Below are 22,138 nucleotides of genomic sequence, written 5' to 3' on the forward strand. Positions count from 1 at the left end.
ACTCTACTAGCTGACGAGAACTCCATAGGGGCAAGTGCAACTTGACTCAACACCACAACTGGGCAACAAAATTCTCAACACACTAAAGAGACTGAAACAGACCAGACAAATCAACAAAACAGACTACCTAAGAATGAAACCTAATGGAATTAACACCCCCTAATTCTACAGCAACCTGAAGGTACACAAACTGGAAGTGCCCCTCAGACCCATAGCATCCCTGCCAGGCACGAATTCACATAGATTAGCCAAGGAGTTTACAAAGGAGACTAAAGCACCTCGTCAGCAGGCCACTCCATTCAATCCGCTCAGTCCAAGGGTTCCTCAGTCGCATCAAGGATATAAGAATAGACCGAAGACGAGACCATGGTATCACTTGATGTTACTGCCCTATTCACAATGTTAGACATACCACTAGCAAGAGAAACACTGGCAACACTACTAAATCAAGAACTAGACCTGAGTGACACCACAGATAACATGCTGAAGCTACAGCCTATGCCTCACCACCCACTTTATCTTTAACGGCCAAATATATGAACAGATCAATGGGACACCCATGGGATCACCTATCTTCAGACTAATAGCTGAAGCGGTGCTGCAGAGACTTGAAAAAATGGTCCTTCCGCTAATCCAAGCCAAACTATGGATATGCTATGTGGATGACACCTTCGTCAACATTAAATGGACCACACTAGAGGAGACACACTAACTAACAAACAACACCTTCATCAGGATCAGATTCACCAGAGAAGAGGAAAAGAACAAACAGCTCCCATTCCTGGACATCATGGTGGAATGCAGGACCAATGGGAAATTCCTAACAAAGGTACACAGGAAAATCTCACACATCAACCAAGTACTGAATTTCAACAGCAACCACCCTAACACACAAACGAAGTTGTGAGAGAACATTATTTAAACAGGCAACAACACACTACAGCAACACAGAACTATGCCAAAAAGAAGAAGAGTACCTCTTCCAAGTATTCGAAAACAATACCTGAAAAACTGGGTCAGAAGATGCCTATTGCGTGAATGACAGCAGGAAGATACCACACTCCCAGACGCACTCATCACGCTACTTTTGCATCAAGAATGCATCTGAACTGACCACAAGACTCCTATGACCACTGGGCATCAGAATAGCACACAAACCACATCCCTACAACAACTGCTAATCAGAACCAAAGACCCACTACCCACCATGGACAGGACCAATGCCATATACAAGATTCCCTGCAGAGACTGTGACACATGACATTGAACAGACAGGAAAGAAATTAACCACAAGAATACACAAACATCAACTAGCAACAAGAAGACATGGCCAATACTCCCTCATCTCCATCGACATGGATAAAGAAAATCACCAATTCGATTAGGACAACACCAGGATCCTCCGACAGGCGAAGCAGAGACAAGCATGGGAATTCCTAGAGGCCTGGTTCTCCACTAAGAAAGCCATCAATAAACGCAGAACTCGACCCCAAATACACTCCATTGCAAAGGAAAATCGGAAGTGAGGTAATCCAGCACAACGGACACCCAGAGTTTAAATAACAGGCAGGAAAACACAACAGCAATTCAACAGGATAATAAAATGTGAGGCTGGATGAACACAGGAGGCCCAGCAGCATCTCAGGAGCACAAAAGCTGACGTCTCAGGCAAGGGTCTAGGCCCGAAACGTCAGCTTTTGTGCTGCTGAGATGCTGCTGGGCCTGCTGTGTTCATCCAGCCTCACGTTTTATTATCTTGGATTCTCCAGCATCTGCAGTTCCCATTATCATTTGAAGCAATTCATCAGGGTATGCATTGATGATGCTACCCAGCAGGGTAATTAAACATCTGTGGAACAATGAACCAACTCCGTGAGCCAACCAACCACAACAGCCATAGATATTTCCCTGATTAACCAGTTCAGAGACATTATTACACACCTCTGAAGCAGGTGGGACTTAAATCCAGATCATCTTGCTCAGAAATAGTGTCACTAACATTATGCTCCCTTGTATTAAAAGCTGTAGCTAGATAAATCAAACTGTTTTACCTGCTGAGATTTCTACGTCATTCTCTGAGCTTTGGACAGTGTATGGTGTAAAAATGACTAATCAGTCTGACTTGTGATGATCCTTCCCCACCCCACCCCCCCCAACCTATGATGTCGAGTCTTGTTTGTATAACCATATAACAACTCAAGAACATGAGCCTGCACACAGTCAATTGATGTTTTTGATTCACAATCTTACCTTCTCATTGTCTTCTATTAATGCTAAAGATGAAAGGCGTGTTCTTTCTAAAGTGCTTAAATGATATTTTATTACATGTGGTATGTGACTGTCAAAATATTTAAATACACATTGCATCATTTTACCATAAAAGGTAAATTGAAGTCGCACAACATTAAAGATAAATAAACAGATCAAATATTCTTTGTCAATCTTAAGAATAATTTAAAGAATTACATTATTCGTCATTGAGGCAAAAGTGAATTGTGTTGAATTCTCTGTTTCAATAAACTACAGGAGATATAGCTAGGATATTCCAGAGAACAAGATACTATGATGGGTTGCTAACATCTCTGACTGTTGCTGGAATCAAAATCTTGTTCAGCTGTGGTCAGGAGGAAACAGCTGGTCTGATTGCTGAACTTGCCCATGTTGAAAAAAGGAAGAATGCAGCTATAACTGTCCCAGTGGAGGTTCATGGTCATTGGCAACAAATTTTACAGTTCTACCTCAGCATTCCTAACATCAGTTATGTAACAGCTTTAAATCTCTGTCATCGGTTCAGCTCTGTGAAAGAAGTAGCCAACAGGTAACTTTATCACTTGATTTTGATGGGTTATATTGTGCTTCATTCTTTTTGCCAGGCACCGCTTGGCATGGAAACTGATCAGGACAATGAATAATAGAGAAATGGCAGAAATATTAGCTAATTGCTTTGTATCAGCATTTATCAGAGACACAGTACAAGTGAATATGGAATTAGATAATGAGAATAGACATGAGATTCGAAGTTTTGGCAAAGATCTGTAGCTCGGGTTGTGGGCGAGGGTGTTGACTTCCTCGCTGAGTTGGATTATTCTTGTTCAAACGTTTTGTCACCATGCTGGGTGACATCATCATTGGAGCCTCCGATGAAGTGGTGTTGTTCTCCTCTGCTTGTAGTTTATACTGTTTGGTCTGTTATGGTGAGAACTGTCATTTCCGGTTTTAATCTGAATGGGTTTGTATATGAGGTCCAATTCTCTGTTTGTTCTTTTAAGTATGGGTGGAGAACCATGCCTCGAGGAATTCCCATGTGTGTCTGTGTTTGGCTTGGGCTACAATGGTTACCTTGTCTCAGTCAAACTGATGGCCTTCATTGTCTGAGTGTACCAACGACAAATACTTACAAAGATTAAAATCCCATTCCCACAACATGCAGAACCAATGTGGTTTACAAAATGCCAGCAACGACTGCCACAAACATTGCATTGGACATTGCAAGGCAATTAGCCATCACAATACATGAACATCAACTAGCAGCAAAATGGCACAATGAACTCTCATTAATATTAGTACACTCAGACTATGAAGGCTGTCAGTTTGACTGGGACAAGGTAACCGTAGTAGCTCAAACCAAAATTAAACATGGACTGGAATTCCTAGAGGCACGGCTTTCCACCCATAATGCAATCAACAAACGCATAGAATTGGACCCCATATACAAACCCATACAGATTAAAACAGGAAATGACAGTACTCACCATAACAGACACAAACAGTATAAATTCCAAGCGGAGTAGAAGGACACCTCTTCATCGGAGGCTCTACTGATGATGTTACCTAGCAAGGTGATGAAACTTCTGAACGAGAACAAGCTAGCTCGGCGAGCAGGTTAACAACCTCAGAAATGAGGTAACTACAATTAAAATAGATATGAAATATTAAATGATCAAAATTGTAAGATAGAACCCTTGGTCCGGCTTTCATCCTTGCATTCTAACAGAATCAGAAAGTGATAACAAAGGCAGCACCACAATTTTAATCAGAAATAATAGGAACTGCAGATGCTGGAGAATCCCGAGATAACAAGGTGTAGAGCTGGATGAACACAGCAGGCCGAGCAGGAAAGCTGACGTTTCAGGCCTAGACCCTTCATCAGAAAAGAAGAGTCTAGGCCCAAAACGGCAGCTTTCCTGCTCCTAAGATGCTGCTTGGCCTGCTGTGTTCATCCAGCTCTACACCTTATTCCTTACTACAATTTGAATAATTTGTTTGTGAAATGTGTTATCCCAGAGGACTTGTGTGTAGGTAATATGAGACCTGTAATTGAGAAAAAAGACAGAACGTGTCTGCAGAATTCTAGTCCAGTCAGATTAACATTGGTGATAGGAATTTCCACTTAGAATTTCCAGTAAAGAAGTAAACAGAAAACCATGTGTAAAATTAAAAAATGGCCTGGATTGATTTCAAAAGGCAGTCTAGACTGAACAAGCAACTGAGAGCATAGAGTGATGCAGTAGATATAATTTGTAGATTTTGAAAATGCCTGTAAATAACAAATTGTATAAAAATGAACAGAACAAGAAAATATGGAGGTGGAAGACCAGGAATAGAATGGATTTCGATGACATTTGATTTCCAGAATTGCGTTTGATAATAGATTTGAGTGTAATCAAATACTGATGAGAACTTCAACACAAGATACTCTCAAACTTGTAGAAATTATTGGTAAATTGATTTCAACATAGATAAATGTAATTCCTTTATTGTATGAATTCACATATTTAGTTCAGTTGAGTCAATGGCTGCTTTGTAAAGCAGAGCGACACATGGGTAGCATGCCCACACATACTGAGTCACCATAAAGGTCACATTTCTCGATCTCACCCCTCTCTGGAGATTTAGTGACCGTCAGGTTAAACAACTGCGGTTTGTTTCTCTCTAATGAGTAAGCATCCCCACGATCTGGTAAGACTATGGTGACTAAAAAGGCAGTTGTGGTGCAGTGTTAATGTCCACACCCCTGAGCCAGGGCTCAAGTTCCATCTGCTCCAGAGGTATGTCAATAACATCTCCGAACAAGTTGATTAGAAAATATCTAAGCACCACCAAGTAGGCCTAAGATCCTCTAGGACTATGGTGACTTTACTAGAAAAAAATTTGAATGGGATGGACAGGCAAAAGAATCGGAGAACAAATATACAAGTCACTAAATATCCAACAGAAGAGCAAGCCAAGCAGATTTTCTTTTTAGAAGGATAGAATATAAAAGTAGAGAAATTATGATAAACTAATATTGAACCTGCCATTTTGTAAAAAGTTTACAAAGTCACTGGAGGAAGTGGAAAAAAGATTTGAAGATGATATAAAAAATGTTGAGGTACATCACTTGGGCAAGGCTGCACATGCTGGGTCTTTTGAAAAAGTCTGGGATGTGACATAATAGAGATTTTATTTAAAATTCTAAATAGTTTTGATAAAATAGATGCAAAATGACTCCATTGGGAAGACTAAAGGCCATCAATATAAGGTAGTCACTAAGAAACTAACTAGATAATTCACAAGAAACTTCAACAACTTAGAGTGGTGCAAATATAGAACTGTCTTTCTCAGTGTTTGGTTAAAAGGTATGGCACAGGTGCATGTAAGGGAAAGTTGGATCGGCACATGAGCTAGAAGGGAATGGAAAACCATGATAAATTCAGGTGAAAAATGGGAAGGAATCTTAAATTGAGCAAAATTGCTGGCAGGGACTGGCTGAGTTGAAAGGCCAGTTCTGTGCTTTCTCGTGAGGCATGTAATATACTTTTCAAAGGTAGCCAAGTTTGTGCAACTGATTTAATTGCAAACTTATAGATACATTGTCAAGGGGAGATAAAGATTGGCTGACATGCCTGTGGAAATAGATATTTATCTGTTTGTGATGTATTGTCCAGATATTCTACATAGCTATGGAGAAGGAGAGGATTAGGCAAAATGGGAGGATATTTAATTGGGCAAGAGGAAACTATGATGCGATTAGACATGAGTTAGGAAGCATGGACTGGGAGCAATTTTTCCATGGTAAAGGCACTATAGACATGTGCAGACTGTTTAAGGAATAGTTGTTGCGAGTGATGAATAAATATGTCCCTCTGAGACAGGCAAGAAGGGGTAAGATAACGGAACCTTGGATGTCGAGAGCGGTGGAGCTTCTTGTCAAAAGGAAGAAGGTAGCTTACATAAGGTGGAGGAAGCTAGGGTTAAGCTCAGCTCTAGAGGATTACAGGCAGGCGAGGAAGGAGCTTAAAAATGATCTGAGGAGAGCTAGGAGGGGGCACAAGAAAGGCTTGGCAGAACGGATTAGCGAGAACACAAAGGCATTTTACACTTACGTGAGGAATAGGAGAATGGTCAAAGAAAGAGTAGGGCTGATCAGGGATAGCATAGGGAACTTGTGTGTGGAGTCTGAGGAGTTAGGGGAAGCCCTGAATGAGTTTTTTGCTTCTGTGTTTACGAAAGAAACAAACTTTGTAGTGAATGAAACCTTTGAAGAGCAGGTGTGCATGCTGGAATGGATAGAGATAGAGGAAGCTGATGTGCTGAAAATTTTGTCAAACATTAAGATTGACAAGTTGCTAGGCCCGGACCAGATTTGTCCTCGGCTGCTTTGGGAAACGAGAAATGCAATTGCTTCGCCACTTGCGAAGATCTTTGCATCCTTGCTCTCCACTGGAGTCGTACCTGAGGACTGGAGAGAGGCAAATGTAATTCCTCTCTTCAAGAAAGGAAATAGGGAAATCCCCGGCAATTACAGACCAGTAAGTCTCAACGTCTGTCGTCTGTAAGGTCTTAGAAAGGATTCTGAGGGATAGGATTTATGACCATCTGGAAGAGCATGGCTTGATTGAATGCAGTCAACACGGCTTTGTGAGGGGCAGGTCATGCCTCACAAACCTTATTGAGTTCTTTGAGGATATGACTAGAAAAGTTGATGAGGGTTGAGCTGTGGATGTGGTGTATATGGACTTCAGCAAGGCATTTGATAAGGTTCTCCATGGTAGGCTCTTTCAGAAGGTCAGGAGGAATGGGATACAGGGGAACTTAGCTGTCTGGATACAGAATTGGCTGGCCAACAGAAGGCAGCGAGTGGTAGTAGAAGGAAAATATTCTGCCTGGAAGTCAGTGGTGAGTGGTGTTGCACAGGGCTCTGTCCTTGGGCCTCCACTGTTTGTAATTTTTATTAATGACTTGGATGAGGGGATTGAAGGATGGGTCAGCAAGTTTGCAGACGACACAAAGGTTGGAGATGTCGTTGACAGTATAGAGGACTGTTGTAGGCTGCAGCGGGACATTGACAGAGATGCAGAGATGGGCTGAGAGGTGGCAGATGGAGTTCAACCTGGATAAATGTGAGGTGATGCATTTTGGAAGGTCGAATTTGAAAGCTGAGTACAGGATTAAGGATAGGATTCTTGGCAGTGTGGAGGAACAGAGGGATCTTGGTGTGCAGATACATAGATCCCTTAAAGTGGCCACCCAAGTGGACAGGGTTGTTAAGAAAGCATATGGTATTTTGGCTTTCATTAGCGGGGGGATTGAGTTTAAGAGTCGTGAGATCTTGTTGCAGCTCTATAAAACTTTGGTTAGACCGCACTTGGAATACTGCGTCCAGTTCTGGTCGCCTTATTATAGGAAAGATGTGGATGCTTTGGAGAGGGTTCAGAGGAGGTTTACCAGGATGCTGCCTGGACTGGAGGGCTTATCTTATGAAGAGAGGTTGACTGAGCTCGGACTTTTTTCATTGGAGAAAAGGAGGAGGAGAGGGGACCTAATTGAGGTATACAAGACAATGAGAGGCATAGATAGAGTTGATAGCCAGAGACTATTTCCCAGGGCAGAAATGGCTAACACGAAGGGTCATAGTTTTAAGCTGGTTGGAGGAAAGTATAGAGGGGATGTCAGAGGCAGGTTCTTTACTCAGAGTTGTGAGACCATGGAATGCGTTGCCAGCAGCAGTTGTGGAAGCAAGATCATTGGAGACATTTAAGAGACTGCTGGACATGCATATGGTCACAGAAATTTAAGGGTGCATACATGAGGATCAATGGTCGGCACAACATCGTGGTCTGAAGGGCCTGTTCTGTGCTGTACTGTTCTATGTTCTAATCATCTGCACTGCTTTTCGCAAAGGTGTCTTTATTCTTTTAACAGCTGTTGTCTAGAACCACTGCGCAGTCCAAAATAATCTCAATCCAAAATCCAGCATTTAGTGTGACAGACATAGGATGTTTGTTCTTCATGTGTGACCTTACAAGAAGAAATTCAGTATCTTTATAATAACTACAATGTGCTACAGTTGACTTGAGCATCTGTGTCTGTGTGTCGACAACAGACCTGGAGGTTCTTCCCACACAGTTGTTGTCTAGCTCAAGTATTTTTAGACAAGTGTAGTAGACAGGAAAGAACGTTAGCTTAGAGTAGAATGAGACCTTGATCAGATGGGTAAATGGGCTGAGGAGTAGCAGATGGAGTTAAATTTGGATAAATGAGAGATGCTACAAAATTTGGTAGGGCAAATTGGGCAAGACTAATGCACTTAATGGTAAAGTTTTGGAGAGTTGCTGAAAAAAGACGTCTTGGGTGCAGATCCCTAGTTTCTTGAAAGTGGAGTTGCAGGCAGACAGGATTGTGACGTTGGATACGTTGCCTTTATTTGTCAATGTATTGAGTACAGGTGTTAGGATGTCATGTGACAATGCAGGATATTGGTTAGGCCACTTTTGGAATAACGTGTTCAGTTCTGGTATCCCTGCTCTAGGCAACATGTTGTCAAACTTTAAAAGGTTTGAGCTATAGGGAGAGGCTGAATTGGCTGAGGCTATTTTCCCTAGAGCATTGGAGGCTGAGGCGTGACCCAATAGAAGTTTTTATAAAATCATAAAGGGCAGGGATAGGATGAATAGTCAAGGTCTTTTTCCTAGGGTAAGAATGTCCAAAACTGGACGGCATAGTTTTAAGGGAAAAGGTTTAAATGGGGCCTAAGGGGCATTTTTTTTTCATGCAGAAGGTCGTATGTGCATGGAATAAGCTACCAGAGTGGAGGAGACTGGCACAGTTACAACATTTAAGAGTATCTGGACGAGTTCACGAATAGGAAGGGCTTTAGAGGAATGTAGCAAATGGGACTAGGTTAATATAGGATATCATAGAATCTGCAGTGTGGAAACAGGCCATTTGCCCCAACAAGTCCACACTAACCTTCGATAGCATCCCACCCAGACCCATCCCCTACCCTACCTCTGTAACCCTGTATTTCCCATGGCTAATGCACCTAACCTGAACAGTATGGGCAATTTAGCACAGCCAAATCACCCAATTTGCACGTGTTTGAAGTGTGGGAGGAAACCGGAGCACCCAGTGGAAAGCCACGCAGAGATGGGGAGAACATCGAACATCAAACTCCACCCAGACAAGTCACCCAAGGTTGGAATCAGACCTGGGTCCCTGGTGGCGTTGCCAGCCACTGAGCCACTGTCCATGGTATAAGGACGGATTGGACCAAATGATCTGTTTCCAGGCTGTACATCTGTATGCTTCTTGTTGTATTCCTCCTTCCACACCTCTCCCACCTACTTCTAAAAACAAAGTACAATTGTGCATTAAAAATATCCAGGATATCAAAGTTTTTATTTGATGAAAGAATTTAATTTTGTAAACAACTGTATACATCATTGGTGTTCAGTATTACACATCTTTTGAGGTATGCATTTACTGTTGTTGTGAAAGTCCTATTATTTGATAATTTTTTCAGTTAAGCTTATTATTTTCCTTCATTTTAGTTCAGTGGATGAATTAGCATCTCGAGGAAAGGTTAGTCACCGCCAAGCTGAAGAAATCTATCGATACTTTCACTATGTGTTTGATCGACAAATGGTACCTGATCATCCAGGACTGTCTAACCGTAAACAAAATGTATAGCTATAAATATGATTGGCCTAATGTGGACCTCTTTAAATGCACTTTATTTCTGTATTGCTTTGCAATCAATGTACAAATTATGTGAATAAAATCTTTCACCGGTATTTTATCAGCATATTCAAATGTTATCATTCTGACTCTGCCATCTGACCTTTCAAAGTTCAACAACAGCCTATAAACCTACTTGAATTGTTTAACTTACTCAGATAAACAACTAGTTACAAAATCCATTACATTAAGAGGGGACTTGGTATCTTTTAGATTTAAGGTATGTTTCATTTTTGCTCAGCTACTTAAATTGAGTTAATATTGAATTCAATTATCAGTAATTCAATGAAAATATTGTTGGCGGCATTGATATAAATTTTAAGCAGCATTGAAAAATAATCATTTGACTATATTGGTCTTATTTATCCTTATTTGCAGATTCTGTCTAATGGAAAAAAACCCAAATCATAATTTAAGATTACAATAAAACATCGTTTCTGTGAATTTCTGGAAAAACACTAGTGGTCTCAGCACATTCACAAAATTTAAGATCTGGAAACAGCATGCAGTTTACATTAAAATTGTACTACTTGATTCAAGTTATGGATCAGCCAATTTGCCTGCAAGAAGTGCCTTGAGTAGTTGTGGATAGTTAGGTGTACCCCATCCTGTCACAGGATCCCAAGACTGGGAAGCACAAAATCCCTGCCCTTCAGTTTTTTCATCCAGACAGCCTAAGTGGCATCCTGTAGTTACCTAATGATTTAAAGATAAAATTGAGAATTCACAATTAGCAAGTAACCAGAACACCTTTTTAAGTACTACATTTTCATTAACATTAACACTAACATGTATTTTAACATATATTTTCCAGCCCTCAAACTGAGCATGTTGTACTATGCTCAAAGAGGGTTGAAGGCATTTTTCTGATAGTACAAGACATTTCCCTGGACTAAATTTATAAAGTAGCAGCAAATTAATTATTCAGTGTTATGATTAGATCTTAATGTGTTAATAGGCAAATGATAATTCCAATACTACACAGCATTGAACTGTATCTGTCCCAGTTCAACTTGGAGTCCTATTAGACTGAACTATCTGTGTATCTGAATTTAAGACTAAGCTTTTGTTTAAGTAATTTTGCCAACATGTGAACATTTTATTCATTATAAAGCAAAATAGATACACAAAAGAAAACTTTCCCCTGCTGATTTGATCGTATTTTGGATTCTACATGTAGTAAATTTCTGAATTCAGTGGGATCATTGAGGGGAATCTAATTAAATTGATTTAAGTTATTCAAGTTAATTCATGTTGCAGTTGTATTAGACTTTGGTTCGGCCACATTTGCAGTACTGTGTACAGTTCTGGTCGCCACATTACCAAAAGGATGTGGATGCTTTGGAGAGGGTGCAGAGGAGGTTCACCAGGATGTTGCCTGGTACGGAGGGTGCTAGCTATGAAGAGAAGTTGAATAGCAGGATTATTTTCATTTGAGAGACGGAGATTGAGGGGGACCTGATTGAGGTCTACAAAATCATGAGGGGTATAGACAGAGTGGATAGCAAAAAGCTTTTTCCCACAGTGGGGTCTCAATTACTAGGGGTCATGAGTTCAAAGTGAGAGGAGGAAAGTTTAAGGGAGATATGCATGGTAAGTTCTTTACACAGAGGGTGGTGGGCGCCTGGAACGCCTTGTTCGTGGAGGTGGTTGACGCAGACACGTTAGCGTCTTTTAAGGTATATTTGGACAGGTACATGGATGGGCAGGGAGCAAATGGACACAGACCGTTAGGAAATAGATGACAGCTTAGACAGAGGATCTTGATCGGCGCAGGCTTGGAGGGCCGAAGGGCCTGTTCCTGTGCTGTAGGTTTCTTTGTTTATTAAATTCTTCCTCCAGTGGTTGATTTCTGGGACTTGTAATCAACTGATCTTTGTTCTTATTGGGATTTAAGTAACCTGTTCAATCTTTCAATCTCAGGTGAGCACTGGATCCCATGAATTAGTCGAGTGAAACATCTCTGAACTGATCAAATGCATTTATATGTTCTTTGTTCAATTTTGACCACCTTACTTGAAAGAGTATTCCAGATATGGTCAGACGAGGCCCTGTACATCTGAAGTAAAACTTCCTTATTTTAATATTCCATTCCCTTGCAATCAATACCGACATTCTATTTGCCTTCCTGATCAATTGCTATACCTGCATAATAATGAGTTATTTTCCAGAGCACCCAGATCCCTTTTTCATCAAGGTCTGCAGTATTCTCTCCTTTAATAATGTGCAGGTTTTCTAATCATCATGTCAAAATGGATATGTTTAAAATTTTCTATGTTCTATTCTTACCACCAAATTTTGCACATTGGCTTAACCTTTGCATGTAATTCGTCCTGTAGCCAACCTAGTTTCCTACATAGCTTGATCTCATGAGCAAATGTGGCTACCAAATGTTTGGTCCCATTATCTAAGTTATTGAGTTGGACTGGAAATGGTTTAATAAGCTAGCATAGATCCACTATTACAGCTTGCCAATCTGAAAAATTATCCAATGCTTCTGGCTTCTGCCATGAAGAATTCTCTCTGCTTCTCAGTTGACCAATTCAATCTCCAAAGTAATGTTGTTATCTCTCACCATCGGCTTTTAATTTGTATAGAAACTTTTAATATGGCTTTTCTTCATTCTTGAGAAGTGGGTGTTGTTGGCTGGGGCACATTGATTGACTTTCTCTAGTTGCCCTTAAAAAGGTGGCGAACTTGTTTCTTGAACTGTTATTGACCATTTGATGTAGATAGACCCGCAATGCTGTTACAGAGGAAGTTCCAGGATTCTGACCCAGCAACACTTAAGGGCCAGCAATACATAGCCTAGTCAGAATGGTTTGGAAGGCAACCTATAGGTGATGGTGTTTGTCCTTCTAGCTGGTAGTAGTTATGGATTTGAAAGAGGCTGTTTAAGGAGCCTTTATGATTTGTTACAGCACATCTTAGTCTCAGCAGTGTGTACATCTGAGTGCCAGTGGCAGAGGGACTGAATCATCGTCAATGCGGTGTCGCTCAAGGAGGCTGACTTGACCTAGATGGTATCAAGCTTCTTCACTGCTGTTGGAGGTGCATTCACCCAGGCAAGTAGGCAGCATCCCATCGCATTCCTGACTTGTACCTTCTAGGTCGTGAACTGGCTCTGGGGACTCAGGTGCTGAGTTACTTGTTTCAGGATATCTAATAATTTAAACAAACTTGCACCCACTGTATTTATACAGCTTGTCCAGTTTCTGGTAATGCTGTTGGTCAGAGGGGTGATAACTAAATTATTCTCTTGTTCAAGATAGTCAAGCTTACATGCCAGTTTAAACAGCCCAAATCTGTACCTAGTCCATGTCCAAATGCAGCAAGATTTGAACATGGAGTGTTCAGTATCTGAGGAGTTGTAACTGGTGCTGAGCACTCCGCAGTCATCAGTGAACATCACCACTTCTGACCTCATGATGGAATGAAGGTCATTGATGAAACAGTTGATTGGCTGGACATGGGATGTTACCCTGCAGAACTCCTCTGGGCCAGGAGACCCGGGTTCAAGCCCTACCTGCTCCATTGGTGTGTAACAGCGTCTCTGAACATATTAGAGAATATCTACCCTGCAGATATCCTGGAGTTGCAAATGACTAACTTCCAACAATCTCAATCATCTTCCTTTGTGCTAGATATGACTCATCACTGGACCATTTTCCTTCCACGCCATGCTCCGTCAAGTGCAGCCATGATGTTTAAGGGCAGTCACTCTCTCCTCACCTCCTGGAATTCAGCTATGCTTCAATGTAATGAGGGCAGTAGCTAAACGGCCCTGGCAGAATACAAACTGGGGATCAATGAGCAGGTAATTGCTAAACTGGTGCTGCTTTGTACATCTTAATCAAACTGTTGCTTTCTAGAATAAGTGGGATTTGAACCTGGGACTTCTAGCCCAGAGAGAGAGAGGAACACCACCACAAGTGCTCTTCTCCCTCCACCACAAAATTCTGCTTCACAGTAGGGTTAATGATCTTTCATTACTTTACTGCTAATGTAGACTGATGAAGCAGCAATTGGATTGCTATTTGGATATAGGGGATACCCTGGGCAATTTTACACATTGTCAGGTAGATGCTAGTATTATAGCTATACCAGAACCATCCCTGCCACTTCCAGTTGACCTTAACATCAGAGTCCAGTCTTCAGCCATTTGATTTACTCCACATGATGTCAAGTAGTAGTTGGAGGCACTGAATACTACAAACATTATGGGCCTTGACAACATTCTGGCATAATATTGAAGGCTTGTGGTCCAGCACCTGCTACACCCTTGGCCAAGCTGTTCCATTAGAGTTAAAACACTGGTATCTACCTGACAATGTGGAAAATTGTCCAGGTATGTCCTGTACACACAAAGCACAGCAAATCCAATCTCACCAAATATCACCCCATCTTTTTACTCGATCTTCAGTACAGTGATGAAAGGTGCCATCAACTACGTTATCAAGTGGCACCTACTCAGCAATAACATGCTCCGTCCAGGTTCCACAAGGGTCACTCAGCTCCTAACCTCATTGCAGCTTTGGTGCAAATTCCAGGAGTGAAGTGATAGTGACAGCCCTTAGCATCAAGGAGGCATCTGACTGAACCTGGCATCATGGAGCCCTAGCAAAATGGACATCAACGGGAATCGGGAGCAAACTTGCCTCTTGTTGGAGTCATACTTATTACATCAGAGGATGGTTGTGGTTGTTGAGGTCAGTCATCTTAATTCCAGGACATCTCTGTAGGAGTTCCCATGGAACCTCTCTTCACCCGGAGAGTTGTGAGCGCATGGAATAGTTTGCCATTGGTAGTTGTGGAAGCGGAGTCATTAGTGACATTTAAGCAACTGCTGGACACGCACGTGGACAGCAGTGAATTGAGGGAATGTAGGTTAGGTTATTTTATTTTTGGATTAGGATTATTCCACGGCACAACATCATGGGCCGAAGGGCCTATACTGTGCTGTACTTTTCTATGTTCTATGGAAAGCACTGCCCCTTGACATTTCATAGCATTACCATCACTGAATCCCACACTATCAACATCCTGGGGTTATCATTGAATAGATACTCAACTGGACTTGCCATATACATATACACAATGGCTACAAGAACAGATCAAAGGCTATGAATACTGCAGCAAGTAACACACCACCTGACTCACAAAGCCTGTGCACCATCTGCAAGGCATAAGTCAGAAGCGTCATAGAACAGTCCTCGCCTCCCTGGATAAGTTCAGCTCCAATAACACTCTAGAATCTTGACACCATTCAGAACCAGGCAGCCTGCTTGACTGGTGCTATATTATAGGCTTCCACTCCTCCACCACTGATCCTTAATAGCAGCAATGTGTATAGGAAATTTGTACTTTGGAAATTTGTTGAAGATCCTTAGACAGTACCTTCCAAAATCATGACCACTAGAACGTCAAAGGCATCAGGTACACGGGACCATCAATACCTACAAGTTTCCTCCAAGCCATTTACGATCACTGGATAATAATCCTGAAACTTCCTCCCTAACAGCTTGTGGATCTACACCCACCACCATATTTTCAAGGGCAGCTGGGCATGGCCAGCAACGCCCAAATCCAACAAAAGAATTTTAAAAAGCTTGGATGGGAGCACGGCAAGTTCTGGACCACAAGTCTACAATACTGTTGTTGGAATTCTACTTTTTCAGTATCCAGTTGAATTTTTATCTGAGTGAATTAGCCAATTTGAAAACTGGCACCTGCAATGCTGGGAACATCTGGATGAGGCTGAAATGGACTGTCCACTTGGCATTTTGGCTCAAGGTTGCTGCAAATTTTTCAGCCTTCTCTTTTGCACTATTGTGTATTGGGGGGTGGGGTGTGGGAAAATGTTGAGCCACCTCCACCAGGGGGTTGTTTACTAGTCTACCACCAATCACAATTGTTAGTGGCAAGAGTGCAGAGCTTAAAAGGATCTGTTGGTTGTGGAATCACTCAGCTCTCTCAAGTGGCTGCTTCTGCTGTTTGGCACATTTTTTGTAATTTCACCAGGTTGATACCTTTTTTTTTCAGATATCCTGTGCCGCCCGAGTTGCTGATAGAGTTGGGAAATTATTCTAAACAATGAGGTTCAGATTGTGCTGTGTATAATACTGCTGCTGCTGATGGCCCACAGTGCCTCAAACATGTCTAGCCTTGGAGGTGCTAGATATGTTTGGTCTTTAATCATTCATGAGATAAGGATGTAACTGGCTAGGTTAGAATTTATTGCCAATGCCTAATTGCCCCAAGGGCAGTTAACAATCAGACAAATTGCTGTGGATCTGGAATCACATGGCCCACACCAGGTGAGGATGGCAGTTTCTTTCCCTTAAAAAGGAGATTCGTGAACCAGGTGGGTTTTCCCAACAATCGCAAACAATGTCATGGTCAGTGTTACATTTTTTATTCCAGATTTTTATTGATTTCAAATTAACTATCAATCAACTACCTGCTGTGGCATGATTTGAACCCGGGATCTCCAAACATTACCTGGGTCTCTGGATTAATTGTCCAGCTCGGCTGTCACCTCCACACATCTACCACATTTAGCACTGTAATAGTGAAGGATATTCTCAATGTGATGACTAGATGTAGTCTTTGTGGAGACTATATGGTAGTCACTCTTACTGTCATGGATAGATGCACCTACGGCAGGAAGATCGGAGTTTCACAGAAACCCTCTGGTGTGGAAACAGGCCCTTCAGCCCAACAAGTCCACACTGTTCCTCAGAGCATCCCACCCAGACCTATTCCCCTATAACCCACCTAATCTACACATCCCCGAACACTATGGGCAATTTAGCATGGCCAATCCATTGAGCCTGCACATCTTCAGACAACAACAGAAAACCGGAGTACTTGGAGGAAACCCACGCAGACCCAGGGAGAATGTGCAAACTCCACAAAGACAGTCGTCTGAGGGTTGAATCAAACCCAGATCCCTGGCGCTGTGGTTAACAGTGCTAGCTATTGTGCCACTGACTGAATTTCAGAACGCTATTCTACTTTGTTGGTTTCCTCATCAACTGCTGCATACCAAGTCTAGCAGCTATACCCTTTAGGACTCAAGTGCTTTGGTAAAGAAAGGTGGACCCAAACACTGTTGGTGATGGACACTGAAGCCTCCACCCAGGGTACATTCTACATCCTTGCCACCATCAGTCTTCGTCCAAGTAGTGTTCAACAACTCATTACCACTCACTGTACACCCTTGGCTAATCAGCAGGAAAACTTCTCATGTTTCATCTGATGCCATGAAGTCTACAATCAATGTTTAGAACTTCCAGGGCAACTCTCTCCTGATTGTATACCACTGGGCTGCTACTTCTCAGATTTATTAAAGAGGCCTTGGAGGGCTGAGCCTATAAATGGCATTCCCATTTATAGATGTGTACAGCACAAAAAAAAACCCTTTGGCTTACTGTTTTGACTGACGCAAACTGAACCACCTCGATTCTAAACCCATTTCCCAGCACTTGGTCCTCAGCTTTTATATCTTGACATCACTCATGTACATGAGGGTTTCTGCCTCTACCACCCTTACACAGACAGTGACTTCCAGATTCCCACAACCCTTTGGATGAAAACATATTTTTCTCACATCTCCTCTCAACCTCCTGCCCCTGGTGTTTGGTCCCTCCACCAAGAGGGAATGTTTCTTGTCTTCTGCTGTCTATGCCCCTCAAATTTTATACATCTCAATCAAGTCCCTCTTCAGTGTTCTCTGCTCCTAGAAAAACAACCCCAGTCTTTCCAATCTCTCATCAAATCCAAAACTCTCCAGTCCAGGCAACATCCTGATAAAATTCTACACTCTTCCCCAGTGCAGTTATCTTGCTTCTAATAATGTGGTATCCAGAAACGCACACAATACTCTACCTGTGGCTTAACCAACATTTTATACAATTGCAGTATCATTGCACTGCTCGCAAACTCCAGGCCTTGGCTAATCAAGCTAAGTATCCCACATGCCTCCTTCAGATATGCACACCAAGGTCACTCTAATCTTTGATGCTTCCTAAGGTCATGTCATTCATCATGTATTCTCTTGCAACAAAAACAAAGTTGCTGGAAAAGCTCAACAGGTCTGACAGCATCTGTGAAGAAAAAACAGAGTTAACATTTCAGGTCTGGTGACCATTCCTCAGAACTCTTTTTTTGGATACAAATATAGGAGATATAGTTAGTGAGTTTGCACGTGACACCAGAAGTGGTAGTATATGGACAGCCAAAAAGATTATCTCAGAGTACAATGGGATTTTGATCAGATGTGCAAATGGGCCAAAGAGTTGCAGATGAAATTTAATTTAGATAAACGTGAGGTGCTCCCTTGCCTTGTTAGTCCTGTCCAAGTACATTGTCTCACACTTATCTGGATTGAATTCAATTTTGACACTGATAAATCCATCTGACTAGCCTGTCTACATCCTCCAGTAATCTAAGGCTATCCTAACACTTTTTACTACCACACTAATTTTTGTACCATCTACATACTTACTGATCAAACCCCTTACATTCAAGTTTAAATCTTTTTTTATATACCACAAACAGCAAGGGCCCCGACACTGCTCCTGCAGAACCCCAGTGAACACAGGCTTTCAGTCAAAAAGACACCCCTTGATCATCACCACCTGCTTCTACCTGCCATTTAGCCAACTGTGAATCCAATTTACCAAATTTCCTCAGATCTCATGGGCTCTTACCTTTGCTGTCAGTCTTCCATGCAGGTCATTATCAAAAGCCTTGTTGAAGTCCATGTAAACTAATGTATTGCCCTCTCCTGGTTACCTCTCCCACTAATTCAATTAAGTTGGTCAGGAATGACCACCTTTTAACTATGCTGACTATTCTTGATTAATCCCTGTCTTTCCAAGTGCAGATCAATTCTGCCCCTCAGAATTGCCTCCAATAGTTTCTCCACTGCCGAGGTTAGCCTGTAGTTTCCTGTTTTATCTTTTGCTCCCTTCTTGAATAATGGTAACACATTGGTTGTCCTCTAGTACCTCTTCTGTGGCTAGGAAGGAATTGATAATTATTGCTCCCTTGCCTCACTTAATAGCGTGGGATATATTTCATCCAGCACTGGAAATTTATCTAATTTTAAGCATGCTAGACCACACAGAATCTCATCTCTGTCTACGCGAGCTTCTTTAAGTGTATTACAGTCCTTCTCCCTGATTTCTACATCCACATAAATCGCTCTCACTAGTGAACACTGACATTCATTTAAAATTCTACTTACGTCCTCTAGCTCCACGCACAAATTACCACTGTGGTCCTTAATGGGTCCTCCTCTTTCCCTAGTCATTCCATCATCAGTTTCCCCATGCACATTCTTTACTCCTCTAGGGCTTTTTGATTTCAGCTCTCAGTATCTGCATAAGCCTCTTTTTTTTTAAACCTGTTGTCCCATCCTGGATATCAAGGTTTACAGGATTTGTTAGTCCCAGACTTTGTCTTTATTGGAACATATTGGTCCTGTACTCTCCCTATTTCCTTTCTAAATGTGCCACACTGCTCTGGGACTTTTACCTAAAAGTATCTGCTCTCAGTCCACTCTGGCCAAATCAATGAGATCTCATTAAAATTGGCCTGTCCTCAGATTGTAGATTTGTGGCAGGTTGAACTTAACCCTGATGTGAGTTAATTCATTCTAGAAAAGTGAACAGGTCAAGGGAATACTCAATAAATGACAAAACACTAGGAAGCTCACAGGAATTTTCAGTCATTTGTTCACAGATCCCTAGGATAGATTAACAGGGTAGTTAAGGCATATGGAATACTTTAATTACACCACAGCTGGAGAATTGTGTGCCCATGATACGAGATTACTACCTTTTGGGTCCTGTTCTTTAAGCTACTTCCTAGCCCTCTAAATTCTCCTTTTCCTATCTGTATTGTTGGTGCCAGTCTGTACCAGTCTGCTGGGCTCTTCTTCAGAATACCCTGCAGCCATTCGGTGATATCTCTGACCCTGGTACCAAGGAGGCAACATACCATTCCTGGTATGGAGCCTGGTTACTATGACTTCCTTTAAGCCATTTAACACCTTGCCTTGGGAGTCCTCAACATTGACTCCAGACCCTATAAAGTCTGATGGCTTCAGGTTAAACATGGGCAAAGGAAAGCTTCTGCTGATTACCACGTACCATCGTCCCTCAGCTGATGAATCAGTACTCCTCCATGTTCAGCAACACTTGGAGGAAGCACTGAGAATGGCAAGAGCACAAAATGTGCTCTGGGTGGGGGATTTTAATGTGCACAATCAACAATGGTTCGGGAGCAGCATTACTGATCGAGCTGGTTGGGTCCGAAAGAACATAGCTGCTAGACTGTGTGCGCAGCAGGCGGTGAGGGAAATACATACTTGATCTCATCCTTACCAATTCGCCAGCTGCCGATGCATCTGTCCAATGACAGTATTGGTAACAGCAACCACTACACAGTCCAAGTAGAAACAAAGTTCCCCCTTCACATTGAGAATGACCTCCATCGTGCCATTATCACTGTGCTAAATAGGATGGACTTTAACAGATCTAGCAACTCAAGATTGGGCATCCATGAAGTGCTGTAGACCACAACAGCAGGAGAATTGTACTCCAGCACAATCTGTGACCTCATGGCCTGGCATATCCCCCACTTAACCACGACCATCAAGCCAGGGAATCAATCCTGGTTCAACAGAGAGTGCAGGAGCATATGCCAGAAGCAGCACTATGTATACCTTAAAATGAGGTGTCAGCCTGGTGAAGCCACTAAACAGGACTACTTGCACACCAAATGGCATAAGCAGCAAGCAATAGACAGAGCTAAGTGATCCCATAAACAATAGATCAAATCTAAGCTCTGCAGTCCTGCCACATCTGGTCGTGAACCGCAGTGGACGACTAAACAACATACTAGAGGAGAAGGCTCCACAATGATGGAAAAGCCCAGCACAAGAGTATAAAAGATAGGGCTGAAGCATTCGCAGCAATCTTCAGCCAGAAATGTTAAGTGGATGATCCATCTTCGCATCCTCCAATGGGCCCTAGCATTACAGATACCAGTCTTCAGCCAACTTGATTCACTCCATGTGATATCAAGAAACGGGGGCTCTGATGACATTCCGGCAATAGTACTGAATACTTATGTTCCAGAACGTGCTGCTCTCCTCACCAAACTGGTCCAGTACATATACAACACTGGCATTTATCTGATAATGTGAATAACTGCTCAAGTATGTCGTGTATATAAAAAGCAGGACAAATCCAACCCGGCCAATTACTGCCCCATTAGTCTACTGTCGATAATCAGTAAAGTGATGGAAGGGGTCATCAACAGTGCTATCCAACAGCAGCTGCTCAGCAATGACCTGCTCAGTGATACCCAGCTTGTGTCCCGCCAGGGCCACTCAGCTCCAAACCTCGATACTGCCTTTGTTCAAACATGGTTAAAACAGGTGAATTCCAGAAGTGAGGTGAGTGTGACAGCTCTTGACATCAAGGCTGCATTTGATCAAGTGTGGCATCAAACAGCCCTGGCAAAACTGGAATCAATGGGAATTCGGATCAAACCCTCCACTGGTTGGAGTCATATCTGGCACAATGGAAGATGATCGTGGTTGTTGGAGGACAGTCATCTTAACTCCAGGACATCTCTGCAGAAATTCCTCACGGTAGTATCCTAGGATTGACCATCTTCAGCTGCTTCATCAATGACCTTCATAAGATCAGAAATGAGGATGGTCGCCCATGATTGCGTAACATTCAGCATCATTCGTGACTCCTCAGATACTGAAGCAGTCCGTGTTTAAATGCTACAAGATCTGGACAATATCTAGGCTTGGGCTGACAAGTGGCAAGTAACATTTGTACCACACAAATGCCAAGCGATTAACCATTACCAATAACAGACAATCTAACCACCATCACTTGACATTCAATGGTGTTACCATCATTGAATCCCCCACTGTCAACATCCTGTCGGTCATCATTGATCAGAAACTCAACTGGACTCACTACATAAGTACAGTGGCTAAAAGAGCAGGTCAGACGTTAGGAATGCTGTGGAGAGTAACACACCTGACTTCCCAAAGTCTGTCCACCATCCAAACGGCACAAGTTAGAAATGTGATGGAATACTCCCC

General features: G+C 42.2%; 2 protein-coding genes across 6 annotated transcripts in view; one reads left to right on the forward strand and one right to left on the reverse strand.

The window, feature by feature from the left end:
- fancm (FA complementation group M) overlaps positions 1-10,714 on the forward strand; it is a 149,004-nt gene extending 138,290 nt beyond the window's left edge. For all 3 annotated transcript variants that reach the window (XM_048537195.2, XM_048537196.2, XM_048537197.2), the window contains 2 exons: positions 2,527-2,818; positions 9,813-10,714. In XM_048537195.2, the coding sequence (XP_048393152.2) occupies positions 2,527-2,818; positions 9,813-9,951 (431 nt within the window). In that variant the 3' untranslated portion in view covers positions 9,952-10,714. The remainder of the gene's footprint in view (positions 1-2,526; positions 2,819-9,812) is intronic.
- Positions 9,653-22,138, reverse strand: part of tpp1 (tripeptidyl peptidase I) — a 38,093-nt gene continuing 25,607 nt past the window's right edge. For all 3 annotated transcript variants that reach the window (XM_048537199.2, XM_048537201.2, XM_048537200.2), the window contains one exon: positions 9,653-10,695. In XM_048537199.2, coding sequence (XP_048393156.1) covers positions 10,540-10,695 — 156 coding nt within the window. In that variant the 3' untranslated portion in view covers positions 9,653-10,539. The remainder of the gene's footprint in view (positions 10,696-22,138) is intronic.

Source organism: Stegostoma tigrinum, chromosome 10 (assembly GCF_030684315.1).
Source record: "Stegostoma tigrinum isolate sSteTig4 chromosome 10, sSteTig4.hap1, whole genome shotgun sequence".
In the NCBI taxonomy this organism is placed as follows: Eukaryota; Metazoa; Chordata; class Chondrichthyes; order Orectolobiformes; family Stegostomatidae; genus Stegostoma; species Stegostoma tigrinum.